The 20,097-nt window shown below is 45.0% G+C and overlaps 1 protein-coding gene across 1 annotated transcript in view; it reads left to right on the top strand.

Moving 5' to 3' along the window:
* LOC139405583 (CUB and sushi domain-containing protein 3-like) overlaps nt 1-20,097 on the top strand; it is a 493,337-nt gene that overhangs the window by 237,343 nt on the left and 235,897 nt on the right. The window contains exons 30-34 of the mRNA XM_071147995.1: nt 4,666-4,779; nt 4,973-5,068; nt 5,555-5,758; nt 17,691-17,815; nt 18,029-18,125. Coding sequence (XP_071004096.1) covers nt 4,666-4,779; nt 4,973-5,068; nt 5,555-5,758; nt 17,691-17,815; nt 18,029-18,125 — 636 coding nt within the window. The remainder of the gene's footprint in view (nt 1-4,665; nt 4,780-4,972; nt 5,069-5,554; nt 5,759-17,690; nt 17,816-18,028; nt 18,126-20,097) is intronic.

Here is a 20,097-nt window from a genome sequence, read left to right as displayed (position 1 = left end):
TCAGAGACCTGGCCGTGTGGTGCCAGGACAACAACCTCTCCCTCAACGTGATCAAGACAAAGGAGATGATTGTGGACTACAGGAAAAAGAGGACTGAGCACGCCCCCATTCTCATCGACAGGGCTTCAAGTTCTTTGGTGTCCACATCACCAACAAACTAACATGGTCCAAGCACACCAAGGCAGTCATGAAGAGGACACGACAAAACCTATTTCCCCTCAGGAGACTGAAAATATTTGGCATGGGTCCTCAGATCCTCAAAAGAGTTCTACAGCTGCAACATCGAGAGCATCATGACCGGTTGCATCACTGCCTGGTACGGCAACTGCTCGGCCTCCGACCGCAAGGCACGACAGAGGGGAGTGAGAACGGCCCAGTACATCACTGGGGCCAAGCTTCCTGCCATCTAGGACCTCTAACCAGGCGGTGCCACAGGAAGGCCCTACAAATTGTCAAAGATTCAAACCACCCTGGTCATAGACTGTTCTCTCTGCTACCAAACGGCTAGCGGTACTGGAGCACCAGGTCTATTTCCAAGGGGCTACTAAACAGCTTCTACCCCCCAAGCCATAAGACTCCAGAACACCTAATCAAATGGCTACTCAGACTATTTGCATTGTCACCTCTCCCCCCTTTTACACCGCTACTACTCTCTGTTATTATCTATGCATATGTCACTTTAATAGCTCTAACTACATGTACATTTTACCTCAATTACCTCGACTAACCGGTGCCCCCGCACAATGACTATGTACCGGTACCCCATGTATATAGCCTCCACATTGACTCTGTACCGGTACCCTCTGTATATAGCCTCCACATTGACTCTGTACCGGTACCCCCTGTATATAGCCTCCACATTGCCTCTGTGCCATAATACCCTGTATATAGTCTCCACATTGACTCTGTACCGGTACCCCCTGTATATAGCCTCCACATTGACTCTGTACCAGTACCCCCTGTATATAGTCTCCACATTGACTCTGTACCATAATACCCTGTATACAGTCTCCACATTGACTCTGTACCGGTACCCCCTGTATATAGCCTCCACATTGACTCTGTACCGGTACCCCCTGTATATAGCCTCCACATTGACTCTGTACCGGTACCCCCTGTATATAGCCTCTACATTGACTCTGTACCGGTACCCCCTATATATAGCCTCCACATTGACTCTGTACCGGTACCCCCTGTATATAGCCTCCACATTGACTCTGTACCGGTACCCCCTGTATATAGTCTCCACATTGACTCTGTACCGGTACCCCCTGTATATAGTCTCCACATTGACTCTGTACCGGTACCCCCTGTATATAGTCTCCACATTGACTCTGTACCGGTACCCCCTGTATATAGCCTCCACATTGACTCTGTACCGGTACCCCCTGTATATAGCCTCCACATTGACTCTGTACCGGTACCCCCTGTATATAGTCTCCATATTGACTCTGTACCGGTACCCCCTGTATATAGTCTCCACATTGACTCTGTACCGGTACCCCCTGTATGTAGCCTCCACATTGACTCTGTACCGGTACCCCCTGTATATAGCCTCCACATTGACTCTGTACCAGTACCCCCTGTATATAGTCTCCACATTGACTCTGTACCGGTACCCCCTGTATATAGCCTCCACATTGACTCTGTACCGGTACCCCCTGTATATAGCCTCCACATTGACTCTGTACCGGTACCCCCTGTATATAGCCTCCACATTGACTCTGTACCGGTACCCCCTGTATATAGCCTCTACATTAACTCTGTACCGGTACCCCCTATATATAGCCTCCACATTGACTCTGTACTGGTACCCCCTGTATATAGCCTCCACATTGACTCTGTACCGGTACCCCCTGTATATAGTCTCGCTAATGTTATTTCACTGCTGTTCTTTAATTACTTGTTACTTTTATTTCTTTATTCTTATCCTTGTTTTTTGAACTGCATTGTTGGTTTTGTATTCGGCCCACGTGACTAATTGAACATTATTGGATTTTTTGATTTGATAACTAATGCACTTTATAGGAGAGAGTGCTATTTGAGATACTAGGAGTGTTTAGTGTTAATGCACTTTATAGGAGAGGGTGCTATTTGAGATGCTAGGAGTGTTTAGTTTTCATGTGGCGTTGTCTGATGCGATGTGGATGAGCAGGACAGGTCCTGCTATCTATTTGGGGATAGGGTTTCTCTCTCTCTGTCTGTCTCTCTCTCCCTGTATCTCTCTGTCTGTCTCTCTCTGTCTCTCTTTCTCTCTCTGTCTCTGTGTGTCTCTCTCTCTGCCTCTGTATCTCTCTCTGTCTCTCTTTGTCTCTGTCTGTCTGTCTGTCTGCCTGTCTGCCTGTCTGCCTGTCTGCCTGTCTGTCTGTCTGTCTGTCTGTCTGTCTGTCTGTCTGTCTGTCTGTCTGTCTCTCTCTCTGCCTCTGTATCTCTCTCTCTCTCTCTCTCGCTCCTTGGTTGGTGACAGAAGCACCATATCATCAGCAAACAGTAGACATTTGACTTCAGATTCAGAAAAATGCGTGTGTTTTTTGTCAATTTTAGCCGCACACTTGTTGTTTGTGTACATTGATTTTATAGTGTCGTATGTTTTACCCCCAACATCACTTTCCATCAGTTTGTATAGCAGACCCTCATGCCAAATTAAGTCAAAGGCTTTTTTGAAATCAACAAAGCATGAAAAGACTTGGTTGGTTTGTTTGGTTGTCAATTAGGGTGTGCAGGGTGAATACGTGGTCTGTTGTACGGTAATTTGGTAAAAGGCCAATTTGACATTTGCTCAGTACATTGTTTTCACTGAGGAAATGTACGAGTCTGCTGTTAATAATAATGCAGAGGATTTTCCCAAGTTTGCTGTTGACGCATATCCCACGGTAGTTATTGGGGTCAAATTTGTCTCCACTTTTGTGGATTGGGGTGATCAGTCCTTGTTTCCAAATATTGGGGAAGATGCCAGACCTGAGGATGATGTTTTAGTATAGCCAATTGGAATTTGTTGTCTGTATATTTGATCATTTCATTGAGGATACCATCAACACCACAGACTTTTTGGGTTGGAGGGTTTTTATTTTGTCCTGTAGTTCATTCAAGGTAATTGGAGAATCCAGTGGGTTCTGGTCGTCTTTAATAGTTGATTCTAAGATTTGTATTTGATCATGTTTATGTTTTTGCTCTTTGTTCTTTGTTATAGAGCCAAAACGATTGGAGAAGTGGTTTACCCATACATCTTTACCCACATAATAATGTGTGTTGTTGTTTGCTTAGTGTTTTCCAATTTTCCCAGAAGTGGTTTGAGTCTATGGATTCTCCAATTACATTGAGCTGATTTCTGACATTCTTTTTCCGTAGTGTATTTCTGTATTGTTTTAGTGATTCACCATAGTGAAGGCGTAGACTCAGGTCTCTATGTATTTGGTTGGACAGGTTTCTCAATTTCTTTCTTCGATTTTTGCATTCTTCATCAAACCATTTGTCATTGTTGTTCATTTTCTTCAGTTTTCTGTTTGAGATTTTTAGATTTGATAGGGAAGCTGAGAGGTCAAATATACTGTTAAGATTTTCTACTGCCAAGTTTACACCTTCACTATTACAGTGGAACGTTTTACCCAGGAAATTTTCTAAAAGGGATTGAATTTGTTGTTGCCTAATTGTTTTTTGGTAGTTTTCCAAAGTGCATTCCTTCCACCTATAGCATTTCTTAATGTTACTCAGTTCCTTTGGCTTTGATGCCTCATGGTTGAGTATTGCTCTGTTCAAGTAGACTGTGATTTTGCTGTGGTCTGATAGTGGTGTCAGTGGGCTGACTAAACACTTGAGGTGGGTGGGGGGGTGTTGTGGTCTGGATGTAGGTACTCTCTGCGTGGGTCCTCTATATGTAGGTCCAGGTGGGGGGGGTCCCGCAGGTCTGGGAGAGTGTATCGCTGGTCTGGGTGGGGTGCCTATTGATCTGTTGCTCCAGCAGTCTGATCCTCTCCTCTAGTGTTCTGCTCTTCTCCTGTTGTAGTTGTCTCACCACTGTCCAGAGTGCAGATATGTCTCTGTCCACCTCCAGCTCTCTGGGTCTGGTTAAGAGAGTGTTGTTGTGCTGGACTGTTGTCTGGGTCTGTGCTGACTGGAGTGTAATCACCTGCTGTTCCAGCTCCACCTGCCTTACCTCCAGCTGGGTAAATGTATCCTTCATTTCAATGAGGGAGTAGTACTCTGTGCTGGGAGGTTGACTTTCCGCTGGGGGTGGCTCGTCTGTGGGGTTATATAATGAAGAGGTTTGGTCTGACCCGCTCGGGGTGGCTCGTCTGTGGGGTTATATAATGAAGAGGTCTTGTCTGACCTGCTCAGGGTGGGGGTATCTTTCTCAAGGGAGAGCTTCTCCTGCTGGGCTAATTCTTTGATTAGGTGAAAGTCCAGCTGAAACTGTTTGGGGTTACCCTGTACCATTACTTTTCCAGACTTATAGAGATTTATATTAGCTGACCCAGAGTCCTCGTTGTCAAGTATCCAGAGTTTCCACCCTTCGTTAACACCCCCTCAAAGGGGTAGTGTGCTAATATAGCACTGTGCCATTCCAGGGGATGGTTTGTGTGGAATATGAGGTTGCTGATGTTCTTATCCGACCCCTCTCTGTCTCTCTCTCTCTCTCTCTCTCTCTCTGTGTCTCTCTCTCTCTAGTGCTGTTTGGCCAGTTTGTGGTGTTTCAGACGTTGGTGAGTGACGTTGTAGAAATCTACGACGGCCCGACTCCAGACTCTCCTGTCCTCTCGTCCATCTCCGGCTCTCACTCAGGTAGAGAACATCACATTTTCTCTTTACAGTGAATCTTATCATGACCTGACAGGACACACCTGAATAAAAAATGATAATCTCAATAACAAATCTCAATGTAAATAAAGGAATTTAAATATAATGTTCGTTGAGTTTTTAAAGTGATGGGTTTAACGAAAACCAAAAACCTCTCTCTTTTCTCCCGACACTGAAGGAGAGACTCTACCTTTAAGTTCTGGGAACAAAATCACCGTCAAGTTCACCACCGCGGGTCCAGAGACAGCCAAGGGATTCCACTTTGTTTATCAAGGCATGTTTTTCTATATTATCTGCTCTTTGATATGAAGATAGATGAACTGCCTTGCAGTTGCTACCTGCTATCTTGGCAGAGAGGAGAACATTTGGCAGCCCTTTTAAAAAAAAAACACTACGTCATATCACAGTGTCTTGATTAATCTGTCTCTCTGCCATACAAAGGACTAGTCAGTGGTGTTCCATTGAGTCAGTGCAGAGGATCGTTGAGCTGAGCAGAGCAGGGAAAAGACATGGGGGAAGATGCAGAGATTGACTGATGATCTGAGAGAGGATGTTTTGGTGGATCTCTGTGCCAATCCCATGTCTTCTCTCTGTCTTGCGCCCTCTATCTCTCTCTGCCTGCCTGCCTGTCTTCTCTGTGTCTGCCTGTCTCTCTCTCTTTCTTTCTCTCTTTCTCTCTCTCTCTCTCTCTTTCTCTCTCTCTCTCTCTCTCTCTCTCTCGCTCTCCCTCTCTCACACTGCTTGTCTTCTCTCCTCTCAGCTGTCCCCAGGACCAGTGCATCTCAGTGCAGCTCTGTGCCGGAGCCCAGGTTTGGGAAGCGGATAGGAAACGACTTTGGCATTGGCACGGTGGTGCTGTTTGAATGCAATCCAGGCTACGCTCTGCACGGCGCCACTGCCATCAGGTGTGAGGCCATCCCGAACACTGTGGCTCAGTGGAACGGCACTGAGCCCACCTGCGTAGGTAAGTAGACTGCGCCAACTCCTCACAGTCACAGACCTAGTTCCACCGACCCAAACCACACAGTCACAGACCTAGGGGTGCCTGGCGAAATTGGTTATTTCCACCTCATGAGTGGATGTACATTTTCCCAAATACGAATGGAATTGAGAATCATTGGATTGTCCCCCCCCACCCCAAAAAAAAAACATTATTCAATGCCTTAGACCCGAAGTAGTGACTATATTTCAGATGATAAAGTATTGCATTCGTGGCTTTGATGCTCCTCCATTGCACAGTGATAGTGTGCTATCCGTCTGTCCAAGGGAACACGTCGTTGTGCTGCCCAGTAATACTTCTTCATGTGAGGTCATCCAAGACCTGCAGCTTTAAAAGGAGGAAGTGGAAAACAGTCCATTTGATCTAGAGGTCTTTCCCTTTCTAAATAAAGCTGGAGAGCAGACCGTTTCTTTTAGATGGAGCTTCTCTCTCTGAAAGGAAAACTTCAGCAATTTGGCAACGAAGCCCTAAATCTACTTCCCCAAGAGTCAGATGAACTCGTAGATCCCATCTTTAAAGGAATACTTCAGCAATTTGGCAATGAAGCCCTTTATCTACTTCCCCAAAGTCAGATGAACTCGTAGATCCCATCTTTAAAGGAATACTTCAGAAATTTGGCAATGAAGCCCTTTATCTACTTCCCCAAAGTCAGATGAACTCGTAGATCCCATCTTTAAAGGAATACTTCAGCAATTTGGCAATGAAGCCCTAAATCTACTTCCCCAAGAGTCAGATGAACTCGTAGATCCCATCTTTAAAGGAATACTTCAGCAATTTGGCAATGAAGCCCTAAATCTACTTCCCCAAGAGTCAGATGAACTCGTAGATCCCATCTTTAAAGGAATACTTCAGCAATTTGGCAATGAAGCCCTTTATCTACTTCCCCAAAGTCAGATGAACTCGTAGATCCCATCTTTAAAGGAATACTTCAGAAATTTGGCAATGAAGCCCTTTATCTACTTCCCCAAAGTCAGATGAACTCGTAGATCCCATCTTTAAAGGAATACTTCAGCAATTTGGCAATGAAGCCCTAAATCTACTTCCCCAAGAGTCAGATGAACTCGTAGATCCCATCTTTAAAGGAATACTTCAGCAATTTGGCAATGAAGCCCTAAATCTACTTCCCCAAGAGTCAGATGAACTCGTAGATCCCATCTTTAAAGGAATACTTCAGCAATTTGGCAATGAAGCCCTAAATCTACTTCCTCAAGAGTCAGATGAACTCGTAGATCCCATCTTTAAAGGAATATTTCAGAAATTTGGCAATGAAGCCCTAAATCTACTTCCCCAAGAGTCAGATGAACTCGTAGATCCCATCTTTAAAGGAATACTTCAGCAATTTGGCAATGAAGCCCTAAATCTACTTCCTCAAGAGTCAGATGAACTCGTAGATCCCATCTTTAAAGGAATATTTCAGGAGTTTTATCTCCTTACCAAGAGTCAGATGAATTTGTGGATACCATCTGTATTTCTCTGTGTTCAGTATGAAGGAAGTTAGAGGTAGAAAAGTTGTGTTTTTCTGGAATCATACCTGGTTTCAGTTAACAGACTCCCACAGAGTAACTAGGAGGGGGATGGAATCAAACCTGGTTTCAGTTAACAGACTCCCACAGAGTAACTAGGAGGGGATGGAATCATACCTGGTTTTAGTTAACAGACTCCCACAGAGTAACTAGGAGGGGATGGAATCATACCTGGTTTTAGTTAACAGACTCCCACAGAGTAACTAGGAGGGGGATGGAATCAAACCTGGTTTCAGTTAACAGACTCCCACAGAGGAACTAGGAGGGGATGGAATCTAACCTGGTTTTAGTTAACAGACTCCCACAGATTAACTAGGAGGGGGATGGAATCATACCTGGTTTCAGTTAACAGACTCCCACAGAGTAACTAGGAGGGGGATGGAATCAAACCTGGTTTCAGTTAACAGACTCCCACAGAGTAACTAGGAGGGGGATGGAATCTAACCTGGTTTTAGTTAACAGACTCCCACAGAGTAACTAGGAGGGGGATGGAATCATACCTGGTTTCAGTTAACAGACTCCCACAGAGTAACTAGGAGGGGGATGGAATCATACCTGGTTTCAGTTAACAGACTCCCACAGAGTAACTAGGAGGGGGATGGAATCAAACCTGGTTTCAGTTAACAGACTCCCACAGAGTAACTAGGAGGGGGATGGAATCAAACCTGGTTTTAGTTAACAGACTCCCACAGAGTAACTAGGAGGGGGATGGAATCATACCTGGTTTCAGTTAACAGACTCCCACAGAGTAACTAGGAGGGGGATGGAATCAAACCTGGTTTCAGTTAACAGACTCCCACAGAGTAACTAGGAGGGGGATGGAATCAAACCTGGTTTTAGTTAACAGACTCCCACAGAGTAACTAGGAGGGGGATGGAATCAAACCTGGTTTCAGTTAACAGACTCCCACAGAGTAACTAGGAGGGGGATGGAATCAAACCTGGTTTCAGTTAACAGACTCCCACAGAGTAACTAGGAGGGGATGGAATCATACCTGGTTTTAGTTAACAGACTCCCACAGAGTAACTAGGAGGGGGATGGAATCATACCTGGTTTTAGTTAGCAGACTCCCACAGAGTAGCTAGGAGGGGGATGGAATCATACCTGGTTTTAGTTAACAGACTCCCACAGAGTAACTAGGAGGGGATGGAATCTAACCTGGTTTTAGTTAACAGACTCCCACAGAGTAACTAGGAGGGGGATGGAATCAAACCTGGTTTTAGTTAGCAGACTCCCACAGAGTAGCTAGGAGGGGGATGGAATCATACCTGGTTTTAGTTAACAGACTCCCACAGAGTAACTAGGAGGGGATGGAATCTAACCTGGTTTTAGTTAACAGACTCCCACAGAGTAGCTAGGAGGGGATGGAATCAATCCAAAGTGGCAGTGTACATGTTGTCCATGTGATGTGGACAACATGATTAACTAAACACAACAAACAACATTAAAATGTATCCGTGCTCTCAGACCTGCTCGTCTCCCATCCAGTATTACTGAAGCAGACGTGCTAGTCTCCAATCCAGTATTACTGAAGCAGACCTGCTGGTCTCCCATCCAGTATTACTGAAGCAGACCTGCTCGTATCCCATCCAGTATTACTGAAGCAGACCTGCTCGTATCCCATCCAGTATTACTGAAGCAGACCTGCTCGTATCCCATCCAGTATTACTGAAGCAGACCTGTTCGTATCCCATCCAGTATTACTGAAGCAGACGTGCTAGTCTCCAATCCAGTATTACTGAAGCAGACCTGCTAGTCTCCCATCCAGTATTACTGAAGCAGACCTGCTCATATCCCATCCAGTATTACTGAAGCAGACCTGCTCGTATCCCATCCAGTATTACTGAAGCAGACCTGCTCATATCCCATCCAGTATTACTGAAGCAGACCTGCTCGTCTCCCATCCAGTATTACTGAAGCAGACGTGCTCGTATCCCATCCAGTATTACTGAAGCAGACGTGCTAGTCTCCCATCCAGTATTACTGAAGCAGACCTGCTCGTATCCCATCCAGTATTACTGAAGCAGACCTGCTAGTCTCCCATCCAGTATTACTGAAGCAGACCTGCTCGTATCCCATCCAGTATTACTGAAGCAGACCTGCTCGTATCCCATCCAGTATTACTGAAGCAGACGTGCTAGTCTCCAATCCAGTATTACTGAAGCAGACCTGCTCGTATCCCATCCAGTATTACTGAAGCAGACCTGCTAGTCTCCCATCCAGTATTACTGAAGCAGACCTGCTCATATCCCATCCAGTATTACTGAAGCAGACCTGCTCGTATCCCATCCAGTATTACTGAAGCAGACCTGCTAGTCTCCCATCCAGTATTACTGAAGCAGACCTGCTCGTATCCCATCCAGTATTACTGAAGCAGACCTGCTCGTATCCCATCCAGTATTACTGAAGCAGACCTGCTAGTCTCCCATCCAGTATTACTGAAGCAGACCTGCTCGTATCCTATCCAGTATTACTGAAGCAGACCTGCTCGTATCCCATCCAGTATTACTGAAGCAGACGTGCTAGTCTCCCATCCAGTATTACTGAAGCAGACCTGCTCGTATCCCATCCAGTATTACTGAAGCAGACCTGCTCGTATCCCATCCAGTATTACTGAAGCAGACCTGCTCGTATCCCATCCAGTATTACTGAAGCAGACGTGCTAGTCTCCCATCCAGTATTACTGAAGCAGACCAGCTCGTATCCCATCCAGTATTACTGAAGCAGACCTGCCCCTATCCCATCATGTATTACTGAAGCAGACCTGCTCGTTTCCCATCCAGTATTTTTGAAGCAGACCTGCTTGTCTCCTATCTGGTGTATTCCTGAAGCAGACCTGCTTGTCTCCTATCTGGTGTATTCCTGAAGCAGACCTGCTTGTCTCCTATCTGGTGTATTCCTGAAGCAGACCTGCTTGTCTCCTATCTGGTGTATTCCTGAAGCAGACCTGCTTGTCTCCTATCCAGTATTCCTGAAGCAGACCTGCTTGTCTCCTATCTAGTATTCCTGAAGCAGACCTGCTTGTCTCCCATCTAGTATTCCTGAAGCAGACCTGCTTGTCTCCTATCCAGTATTCCTGAAGCAGACCTGCTTGTCTCCTATCCAGTATTCCTGAAGCAGACCTGCTTGTCTCCTATCTGGTGTATTCCTGAAGCAGACCTGCTTGTCTCCTATCTGGTGTATTCCTGAAGCAGACCTGCTTGTCTCCTATCTGGTGTATTCCTGAAGCAGACCTGCTTGTCTCCTATCCAGTATTCCTGAAGCAGACCTGCTTGTCTCCTATCTAGTATTCCTGAAGCAGACCTGCTTGTCTCCCATCTAGTATTCCTGAAGCAGTGGTTGAGTGGTTGAAAAATGAGTTTTAATGATTCCAACCTAAGTGTATGTAGACTTCGACTTCAACTGTACATATACACTAGGATACAAAAACACAATCATGGTATGCACAAATAAAACATCACAATTCACCCAGAAAAAAAACTGTTTCATTCATCCACAAATAAATCCACAATCAATACTTTAAATTGACCAAACGACACCAGAACATCAATCGGTATCAATTTGGAATCTGTCGTCCCAGAACTGTCCCAGGGTCTGTTTTTAACTGTGGACATGATTTCCATCGTCTCCAGGGACGACTGGACACCCTTCATTTCAAGCCCTGGATGGGAATTATTTTATAGGCTACCAAGGGTGGCCAATCATCCTCCAGGAGAGCCTTAAAGGGGCAGTGTTGTATTTACGAGACAGGAGGTATGAAAGAAGCCAATAAGGCAGAGTATAGCCTACATTTCTGTCTGATTCTCCACGGTAAAAAGATAGTAATGCATTTTATTGTGTAACGTGGTTCCTTGCATCCTACAATTATGTAAAAAAAAGGACAAGTACCTAAATAAGTGAATATCAAACCCTCATTACAAACTGGATATAGGTTCATACATATGAACGCACTTCAACTGGTGCTCGTGTTAACATTCATCTCTTCATTGAAGGTTTAACATGTCATCTGTCCAAGGATGTGAGACAAGACGTGCTGAAGGGTGCCTACAGGGATGAAGGCTGCACCCTATTCCCTATTAAGTGCACTAACTGATGTAACGTAGTGCACTACAGATTAGAGCTGGGCGATATCAACAATTATTTTTTTTATTTTTTTTTATCCGTTATTTTACCAGGTGAGTTGACTGAGAACACGTTCTCATTTGCAGCAACGACCTGGGAAATAGTTACAGGGGAGAGGAGGGGGATGAATGAGCCAATTGTAAACTGGGGATTATTAGGTGACTGTGATGGTTTGAGGGCCAGATTGGGAATTTAGCCAGGACACCGGGGTTAACACCCCTACTCTTACGATAAGTGCCATGGGGATCTTTAATGACCTCAGAGAGTCAGGACACCTGTTTATCGTCCATCCGAAAGACGGCACCCTACACGGGGCAGTGTCCCCAATCACTGCCCTGGGGTATTGGGATAATTTTTTTAGACCAGAGGAAAGAGTGCCTCCTACTGGCCCTCCAACACCACTTCCAGCAGCATCTGGTCTCCCATTCAGGACCAACCCTGCTTAGCTTCAGAAGCAAGCCAGCAGTGGTATGCAGGGTGGTATGCAGGGTGGTATGCTGTTGGCATATTGCGATAAATGGACTGAATTATAACAATAACAATAAATGGAATGATAAGTTAATAACTTATATGTGCAGCATAGTTATGTTTGATATTACCCATATAATTTCTACTACTCTGAATGTTGTAGCTATCAATTGTCCCATTAACAATCAAACATTAGCAAATGTTTTGCATTTCAAACTGAACATTTGTCTAGTAAAACCCTGTAGGTTGTATATCGTAAAATGAAGGATATATCAACAAATGTCCACGATAAGTGGTCGGTTTGGTCGGTGGCAATCATTGTTGGTTTATAGTCCCAGCTCTACACAGATGCAGGAGCTTAATTTGACCCAGTTTCTCACAGCAGGAAAATAATCCTGCAGCAACAGGAAATGTTTAATTATTATATGGATTATAATGAATTAACTTTTTTTTTTGTAGAGGTTTGATAAAGTCTAAATGTTTTAAGTGGAAATTACAAACTTTAGAAACCTTTTAGAATCTAGAATGCACTCACATTTCTTGCAACACCAGGAGGATCAAATTAAGATCCTACACCTGTATGTAGGGAATAGGGTTCCATTTGGGATGCAGGTATATAGTGATTATCAAATCAAATCAAATTGTATTTGGTCACATACACACGGTTAACAGATGTTAATGCGAGTGTAGCGAAAGGCTTGTGCTTCTAGTTCCGACAATGCAGTAATAACCAACGAGTAATCTAACCTAACTATTCCAAAACTACTGCCTTATACACACAAGTGTAAGGGGATAAAGAATATGTACATAAAGATATATGAATGAGTGATGGTACAGAGCGGCATAGGCAAGATGCAGTAGATGTTATCGAGTACAGTATATACATATGAGATGAGTAATGTAGGATATGTAAACAAAGTGGCATAGTTTAAAGTGGCTAGTGATACATGTATTACATAAAGATGCAGTAGATGTTATCGAGTACAGTATATACATATGAGATGAATAATGTAGGGTATGTAAACATTATATTAGGTAGCATTGTTTAAAGTGGCTAGTGATACATGTATTACATAAAGATGCAGTAGATGGTATCGAGTACAGTATATACATATGAGATGAGTAATGTAGGGTATGTAAACATTATATTAAGGGGCATTGTTTAAAGTGGCTAGTGATACATGTATCACATAAAGATGCAGTAGATGATATAGAGTACAGTATATACGTATACATGTGAGATAAATAATGTAGGGTATGTAAACATTATATTAAGTAGCATTGTTATGGCAGAGATTGAGAGTTGTATGTAGCACAGGAAGAGACAGGCATCATCACCAAGTCTGCTTCACCTGAGGAGTGAGGAGATGAATAGCGAAGTCGCTTCCTGTGAATTTGTCACGTCGTCTGTCTCTGTGTGGGAGTAGTGAAGAGGACATCATCTGTAAAATATTGATGAGTTTGAAATTGCAGTGAACTGGATTAGGGGCCAATAATTAGATATGTGAGCTCCTACATGCAGCATGGCTCAACGACACACTGAGGCACGAGAAATCATGTTGTGGGTTTATATACTGTCCTCTGTACAGTCCTGACTGGTTGTTGTGGTAGATACAGGCTGTAGACAACTCAGTGGTTGTCTGTTGACTACCCCTGTTCGTCCTTGGTATGGTAGATACCGGCTGGTTGTCTGTTGACTACCCCTGTTCGTCCTTGGTGTGGTAGATACAGGCTAGTTGTCTGTAGACTACCCCTGTTCGTCCTTGTTGTGGTAGATACAGGCTGGTTGTCTGTAGACTACCCCTGTTCGTCCTTGGTGTGGTAGATACAGGCTGGTTGTCTGTTGACTACCCCTGTTCGTCCTTGGTGTGGTAGATACAGGCTGGTTGTCTGTAGACTACCCCTGTTCGTCCTTGGTGTGGTAGATACAGGCTGGTTGTCTGTAGACTACCCCTGTTCGTCCTTGGTGTGGTAGATACAGGCTAGTTGTCTGTAGACTACCTCTGTTCGTCCTTGGCAGACAGGCATCAGGTTGTTTATGACTGAAGGAAGCATCTCAAACGGCACCCTATTCCCTATGTAGTGCACTGCTTCTGGCCAGAGCCCTTTGAGTTTCCCTGTGGCTTTCCCTGTGAGTTTCCCTATGAGTTTCCCTGTGAGTTTCCCTATGGGTTTCACTGTGAGTTTCCCTATGAGTTTCCCTGTGGGTTTCCCTATGGGTTTCCCTGTGGGTTTCCCTGTGAGTTTCCCTATGGGTTTCCCTGTGGGTTTCCCTATGGGTTTCCCTGTGGGTTTCCCTATCTCCCTATGGGTTTTCCTGTGGTTTTCCCTATGGGTTTCCCTGTGGGTTTCCCTGTGAGTTTCCCTATGGGTTTCCCTGTGAGTTTCCCTATGGGTTTCCCTGTGAGTTCCCCTGTAGGTTTCCCTGTGGGTTTCCCTATGGGTTTTCCTGTGAGTTTCCCTATGGGTTTCCCTGTAGGTTTCCCTGTAGGTTTCCCTGTAGGTTTCCCTATGGGTTTCCCTGTGGGTTTCCCTGTAGGTTTCCCTGTGAGTTTCCCTGTAGGTTTCCCTGTGAGTTTCCCTATGGGTTTCCCTGTGAGTTTCCCTGTGGGTTTCCCTGTAGGTTTCCCTATGGGTTTCCCTGTGAGTTTCCCTATGGGTTTTGGCAGCTCTGCTCTCCACTGAGGTTAGCTGGTGAATACAACAGCAGGCAAACATTCAACCAGGCAGTATTGACCTCCTACACAGGGATCAACCAGGCAGTATTGACATCCTACACAGGGATCAACCAGGCAGTATTGACCTCCTACACAGGGATCAACCAGGCAGTATTGACCTCCTACACAGGGATCAACCAGGCAGTATTGACCTCCTACACAGGGATCAACCAGGCAGTATTGACCTCCTACACAGGGATCAACCTGGCAGTATTGACCTCCTACACAGGGATCAACCAGGCAGTATTGACCTCCTACACAGGGATCAACCAGGCAGTATTGACCTCCTACACAGGGAAACAAAAGATCCACCTTGTTTCTCTCCTCTCTTATCCTGGATCTGATGGAAGAGTCATTTATATTCAGGGAACATTCCCATGAGATCATCACGTGTTCCATTGTTGAGTCATTTCTATTCAGGGAACATTCCCATGACATCGTCACGTGTTCCGTTGTTGAGTCATTTCTATTCAGGGAACATTCCCATGACATCGTCACGTGTTCCATTGTTGAGTCATTTCTATTCAGGGAACATTCCCATGACATCATCACGTGTTCCGTTGTTGAGTCATTTCTATTCAGGGAACATTCCCGTGACATCGTCACGTGTTCCATTGTTGAGTCATTTCTATTCGGGGAACATTCCCGTGACATCGTGACGTGTTCCGTTGTTGAGTCATTTCTATTCAGGGAACATTCCCATGACATCATCACGTGTTCCATTGTTGAGTCATTTCTATTCAGGGAACATTCCCGTGACATCGTCACGTGTTCCGTTGTTGAGTCATTTCTATTCAGGGAACATTTCCATGACATCATCACGTGTTCCGTTGTTGAGTCATTTCTATTCAGGGAACATTCCCATGACATCGTCACGTGTTCCGTTGTTGAGTCATTTCTATTCAGGGAACATTCCCATGACATCGTCACGTGTTCCGTTGTTGAGTCATTTCTATTCAGGGAACATTCCCGTGACATCGTCACGTGTTCCGTTGTTGAAAGGAGAGTATATGTAAAACGTCATCATCATTAGTCCCTGTTATTCTGATACATGTCATGAAATGAAATGAGTCAGCGACTGGTGACAATAGACAACAGAACAACAGCCAGGATTTGAGTTGTCTCTCTAAAGCAACACGTTGTGTCCTTTCAGATGAAAAAAGTAGTGTATATCGTTTTTTTGTTTTTTATTCCGTGGCTGATGGATGTCTGTTCCGTTTGAGCTACGCGAGGCCTTACAGCTGTCCGTAATGTAACGTGCAGTAGAGGACTTTCCAATATTCATGTAGACGTGGTACCTGACATGCTTTGATCTCTGCTGTGAAGTATATTGGTACGTTCCTGTATCCACACTAGCAAATCACTTTGAATGTCCAATACATTGCAGTGTGGATAATCGGAGAGCCTACACGGCTTGGAATCGGTTATGATCCTATGAGGTTTATAATGAAACCCCTGGGACCAGCAGGAGGTCTACAGTAGTCGGTTGTTGGTCCTATGAGGTTTATAATGAAACCTCTGGGACCAGCAGGAGATCTACAGTAGTCGGTTGTGGTCCTATGAGGTTTATAATGAAACCCCTGGGACCAGCAGGAGATCTACAGTAGTCGGTTGTGGTCCTGTGAGGTTTATAATGAAACCACTGGGACCAGCAGGAGATCTACAGTAGTCGGTTGTGGTCCTATGAGGTTTATAATGAAACCACTGGGACCAGCAGGAGATCTACAGTAGTCGGTTGTGGTCCTATCAGGTTTATAATGAAACCTCTGGGACCAGCAGGAGATCTACAGTAGTCGGTTGTGGTCCTATGAGGTTTATAATGAAACCCCTGGGACCAGCAGGAGATCTACAGTAGTCGGTTATGGTCCTATGAGGTTTATAATGAAACCCCTGGGACCAGCAGGAGATCTACAGTAGTCGGTTGTGGTCCTATCAGGTTTATAATGAAACCTCTGGGACCAGCAGGAGATCTACAGTAGTCGGTTGTGGTCCTATGAGGTTTATAATGAAACTACTGGGACCAGCAGGAGATCTACAGTAGTCGGTTGTGGTCCTATGAGGTTTATAATGAAACCCCTGGGACCAGCAGGAGATCTACAGTAGTCGGTTATGGTCCTATGAGGTTTATAATGAAACCCCTGGGACCAGCAGGAGATCTACAGTAGTCGGTTGTGGTCCTATGAGGTTTATAATGAAACCCCTGGGACCAGCAGGAGATCTACAGTAGTCAGAAGGGCTGGGGTGAATGGATCACAAATGATAGATGGATGAAACCCATGAATGGATGATGGACAGATGAGGGATGGACGGATAAGTAACCCTCCATAAATCAAGGAGAACAGCAGGTGGCTGGGGTGAATGGATGATTGACAGATGAGGGATGAACGGATGAGTAACCCTCCATAAAACAAGGAGAACAGCAGGTGGCTGGGGTGAATGGATGATGGACAGATGAGGGATGAATGGATGGATGAAGCCCCATGGATAGATGATGATGAGATGGAGGAATGCATGGATGAACCCTGGTCTCCATAGTGATGGAATAGGAGACACCCTGGGCTCCATAGTGATGGAATAGGAGACACCCTGGTCTCCATAGTGATGGAATAGGAGGCACCCTGGGCTCCATAGTGATGGAATAGGAGGCACCCTGGTCTCCATAGTGATGGAATAGGAGACACCCTGGGCTCCATAGTGATGGAATAGGAGACACCCTGGGCTCCATAGTGATGGAATAGGAGACACCCTGGGCTCCATAGTGATGGAGAGTAGAGAAGACACCAAGAGTAGAGAAGAGAAAGACTTTTCTCTCTCTTCTCTCCCCTTGGTCTCCTCTGGGTGACTTGTCTCTCTTTTCTCTACCGCTGGTCTCCTCTGGGTGACTTGTCTCTCTCTTCTCTACCGCTGGTCTCCTCTGGGTGAATTGTCTCTCTCTTCTCTACTCTTGGTGTCTGGGTGACTTGTCTCTCTCTTCTCTTCTCTTGGTGTCTGGGTGACTTGTCTTTCTCTTCTCTCACCTTGGTCTCCTCTGGGTGACTTGTCTCTCTCTTCTCTCACCCTGTGCAGTTCCCTGTGGAGGACTGCTGACATCTCGTAAGGGGACCATCCTTTCTCCTGGTTACCCAGAGCCCTACGCCAACTATCTCAACTGTATCTGGAAGATCTCTGTGCCAGAGGGAGCAGGCATCCAAGTGAGAGATGCAGCATGAAACATTATGAATATCATGTTGGAACGTTTTGATAGTTAAAAGGGTTTAAGAATTAAACTTTCATGGAATTCTATCTTAGAATGGGAATTTGCTAAAAATGTGTATCCCATTATTGATGAGGCAACTGTTTTATTCAACTTAGATATTTCTTTTTTTTTTTTACTCTTAAATGTATTTATTTGTTCCTTTCCTCAGATCCAGGTCATAACTTTTGCCACGGAACACAACTGGGACTCCTTGGACTTTTTTGACGGCGTCGATGGCAACGCGCCAAGGCTTGGCAGCTATTCAGGTGAAACAACCTCCAGAATTTGTCTTTTAAAGCTCCCATTTTGGAATTGATAATAATGTCGGATCGGAACACTCAGTAAAAAAAGAGTACTTATGGATATGAAGGGGGGAGACGACATTTGGCATGCTCTTTGAAAAAAGTTATCCAAATCTCAAAACGGAAATGAAGAAAGACCTGACTGACTCTAGTCTTCACCTGATGAAGAAGACCTGACTGACTCTAGTCTTCACCTGATGAAGAAGCCCTGACTGAGTCTAGTCTTCACCTGATGAAGAAGACCTGGCTGACTCTAGTCTTCACCTGATGAAGAAGACCTGACTGACTCTAGTCTTCACCTGATGAAGAAGACCTGACTGACTCTAGTCTTCACCTGATGAAGAAGACCTGACTGACTCTAGTCTTCACCTGATGAAGAAGACCTGACTGACTCTAGTCTTCACCTGATGAAGAAGACCTGACTGACTCTAGTCTTCACCTGATGAAGAAGACCTGACTGACTCTAGTCTTCACCTGATGAAGATGACCTGACGGACTCTAGTCTTCACCTGATGAAGAAGACCTGACTGACTCTAGTCTTCACCTGATGAAGATGACCTGACGGACTCTAGTCTTCACCTGATGAAGATGACCTGACGGACTCTAGTCTTCACCTGATGAAGATGACCTGACGGACTCTAGTCTTCACCTGATGAAGATGACCTGACGGACTCTAGTCTTCACCTGATGAAGATGACCTGACGGACTCTAGTCTTCACCTGATGAAGAAGACCTGACGGACTCTAGTCTTCACCTGATGAAGAAGACCTGACTGACTCTAGTCTTTACCTGATGAAGAAGACCTGACTGACTCTAGTCTTCACCTGATGAAGATGACCTGACGGACTCTAGTCTTCACCTGATGAAGAAGACCTGACTGACTCTAGTCTTCACCTGATGAAGAAGACCTGACTGACTCTAGTCTTCACCTGATGAAGATGCCCTGACTGACTCTAGTCTTCACCTGATGAAGAAGACCTGACTGACTCTAGTCTTCACCTGATGAAGAAGCCCTGACTGACTCTAGTCTTTACCTGATGAAGAAAGACCTGACTGACACTAGTCTTCACCTGATGAAGAAGACCTGACTGACTCTAGTCTTCACCTGATGAAGAAGACCTGACTGACTCTAGTCTTCACCTGATGAAGAAGACCTGACTGACTCTAGTCTTCACCTGATGAAGAAGACCTGACTGACTCTAGTCTTCACCTGATGAAGAAGACCTGACTGACTCTAGTCTTCACCTGATGAAGATGACCTGACGGACTCTAGTCTTCACCTGATGAAGAAGACCTGACTGACTCTAGTCTTCACCTGATGAAGATGACCTGACGGACTCTAGTCTTCACCTGATGAAGAAGACCTGACGGACTCTAGTCTTCACCTGATGAAGAAGACCTGACTGACTCCCTCTGACTTGCCTAGCAAATGAAATAGTCTTTACCTGATGAAGAAGACCTGACTGACTCTAGTCTTCACCTGACGAAGAAGACCTGACGGACTCTAGTCTTCACCTGACGAAGAAGACCTGACGGACTCTAGTCTTCACCTGATGAAGAAGACCTGACGGACTCTAGTCTTCACCTGATGAAGAAGACCTGACTGACTCTAGTCTTCACCTGATGAAGAAGACCTGACCGACTCTAGTCTTCACCTGACGAAGAAGACCTGACGGACTCTAGTCTTCACCTGATGAAGAAGACCTGACGGACTCTAGTCTTCACCTGACGAAGAAGACCTGAGTGGTGGAAACGGTGTCAAATAAATCTATCTAATAGGACTTAATAAATACATATCCAGCACCTGCTCAGAGACAGTTGATGTGTGTCGGGCACGGCTCTCTAACCCTGTTCCTGGAGAGCTGACCTCCTGTAGGTTTTCACTTCGACCCCAACCCCAGTTGAAACTAATCAGATTCAGCATATCATCCAGCTA

The sequence above is a fragment of the Oncorhynchus clarkii genome, chromosome 3, assembly GCF_045791955.1.
Source record: "Oncorhynchus clarkii lewisi isolate Uvic-CL-2024 chromosome 3, UVic_Ocla_1.0, whole genome shotgun sequence".
Classification (NCBI taxonomy): domain Eukaryota; kingdom Metazoa; phylum Chordata; class Actinopteri; order Salmoniformes; family Salmonidae; genus Oncorhynchus; species Oncorhynchus clarkii.
The sequence above is the reverse complement of the archived record's forward strand: the minus strand, read 5'-3'. Positions and strand labels throughout refer to the sequence as shown.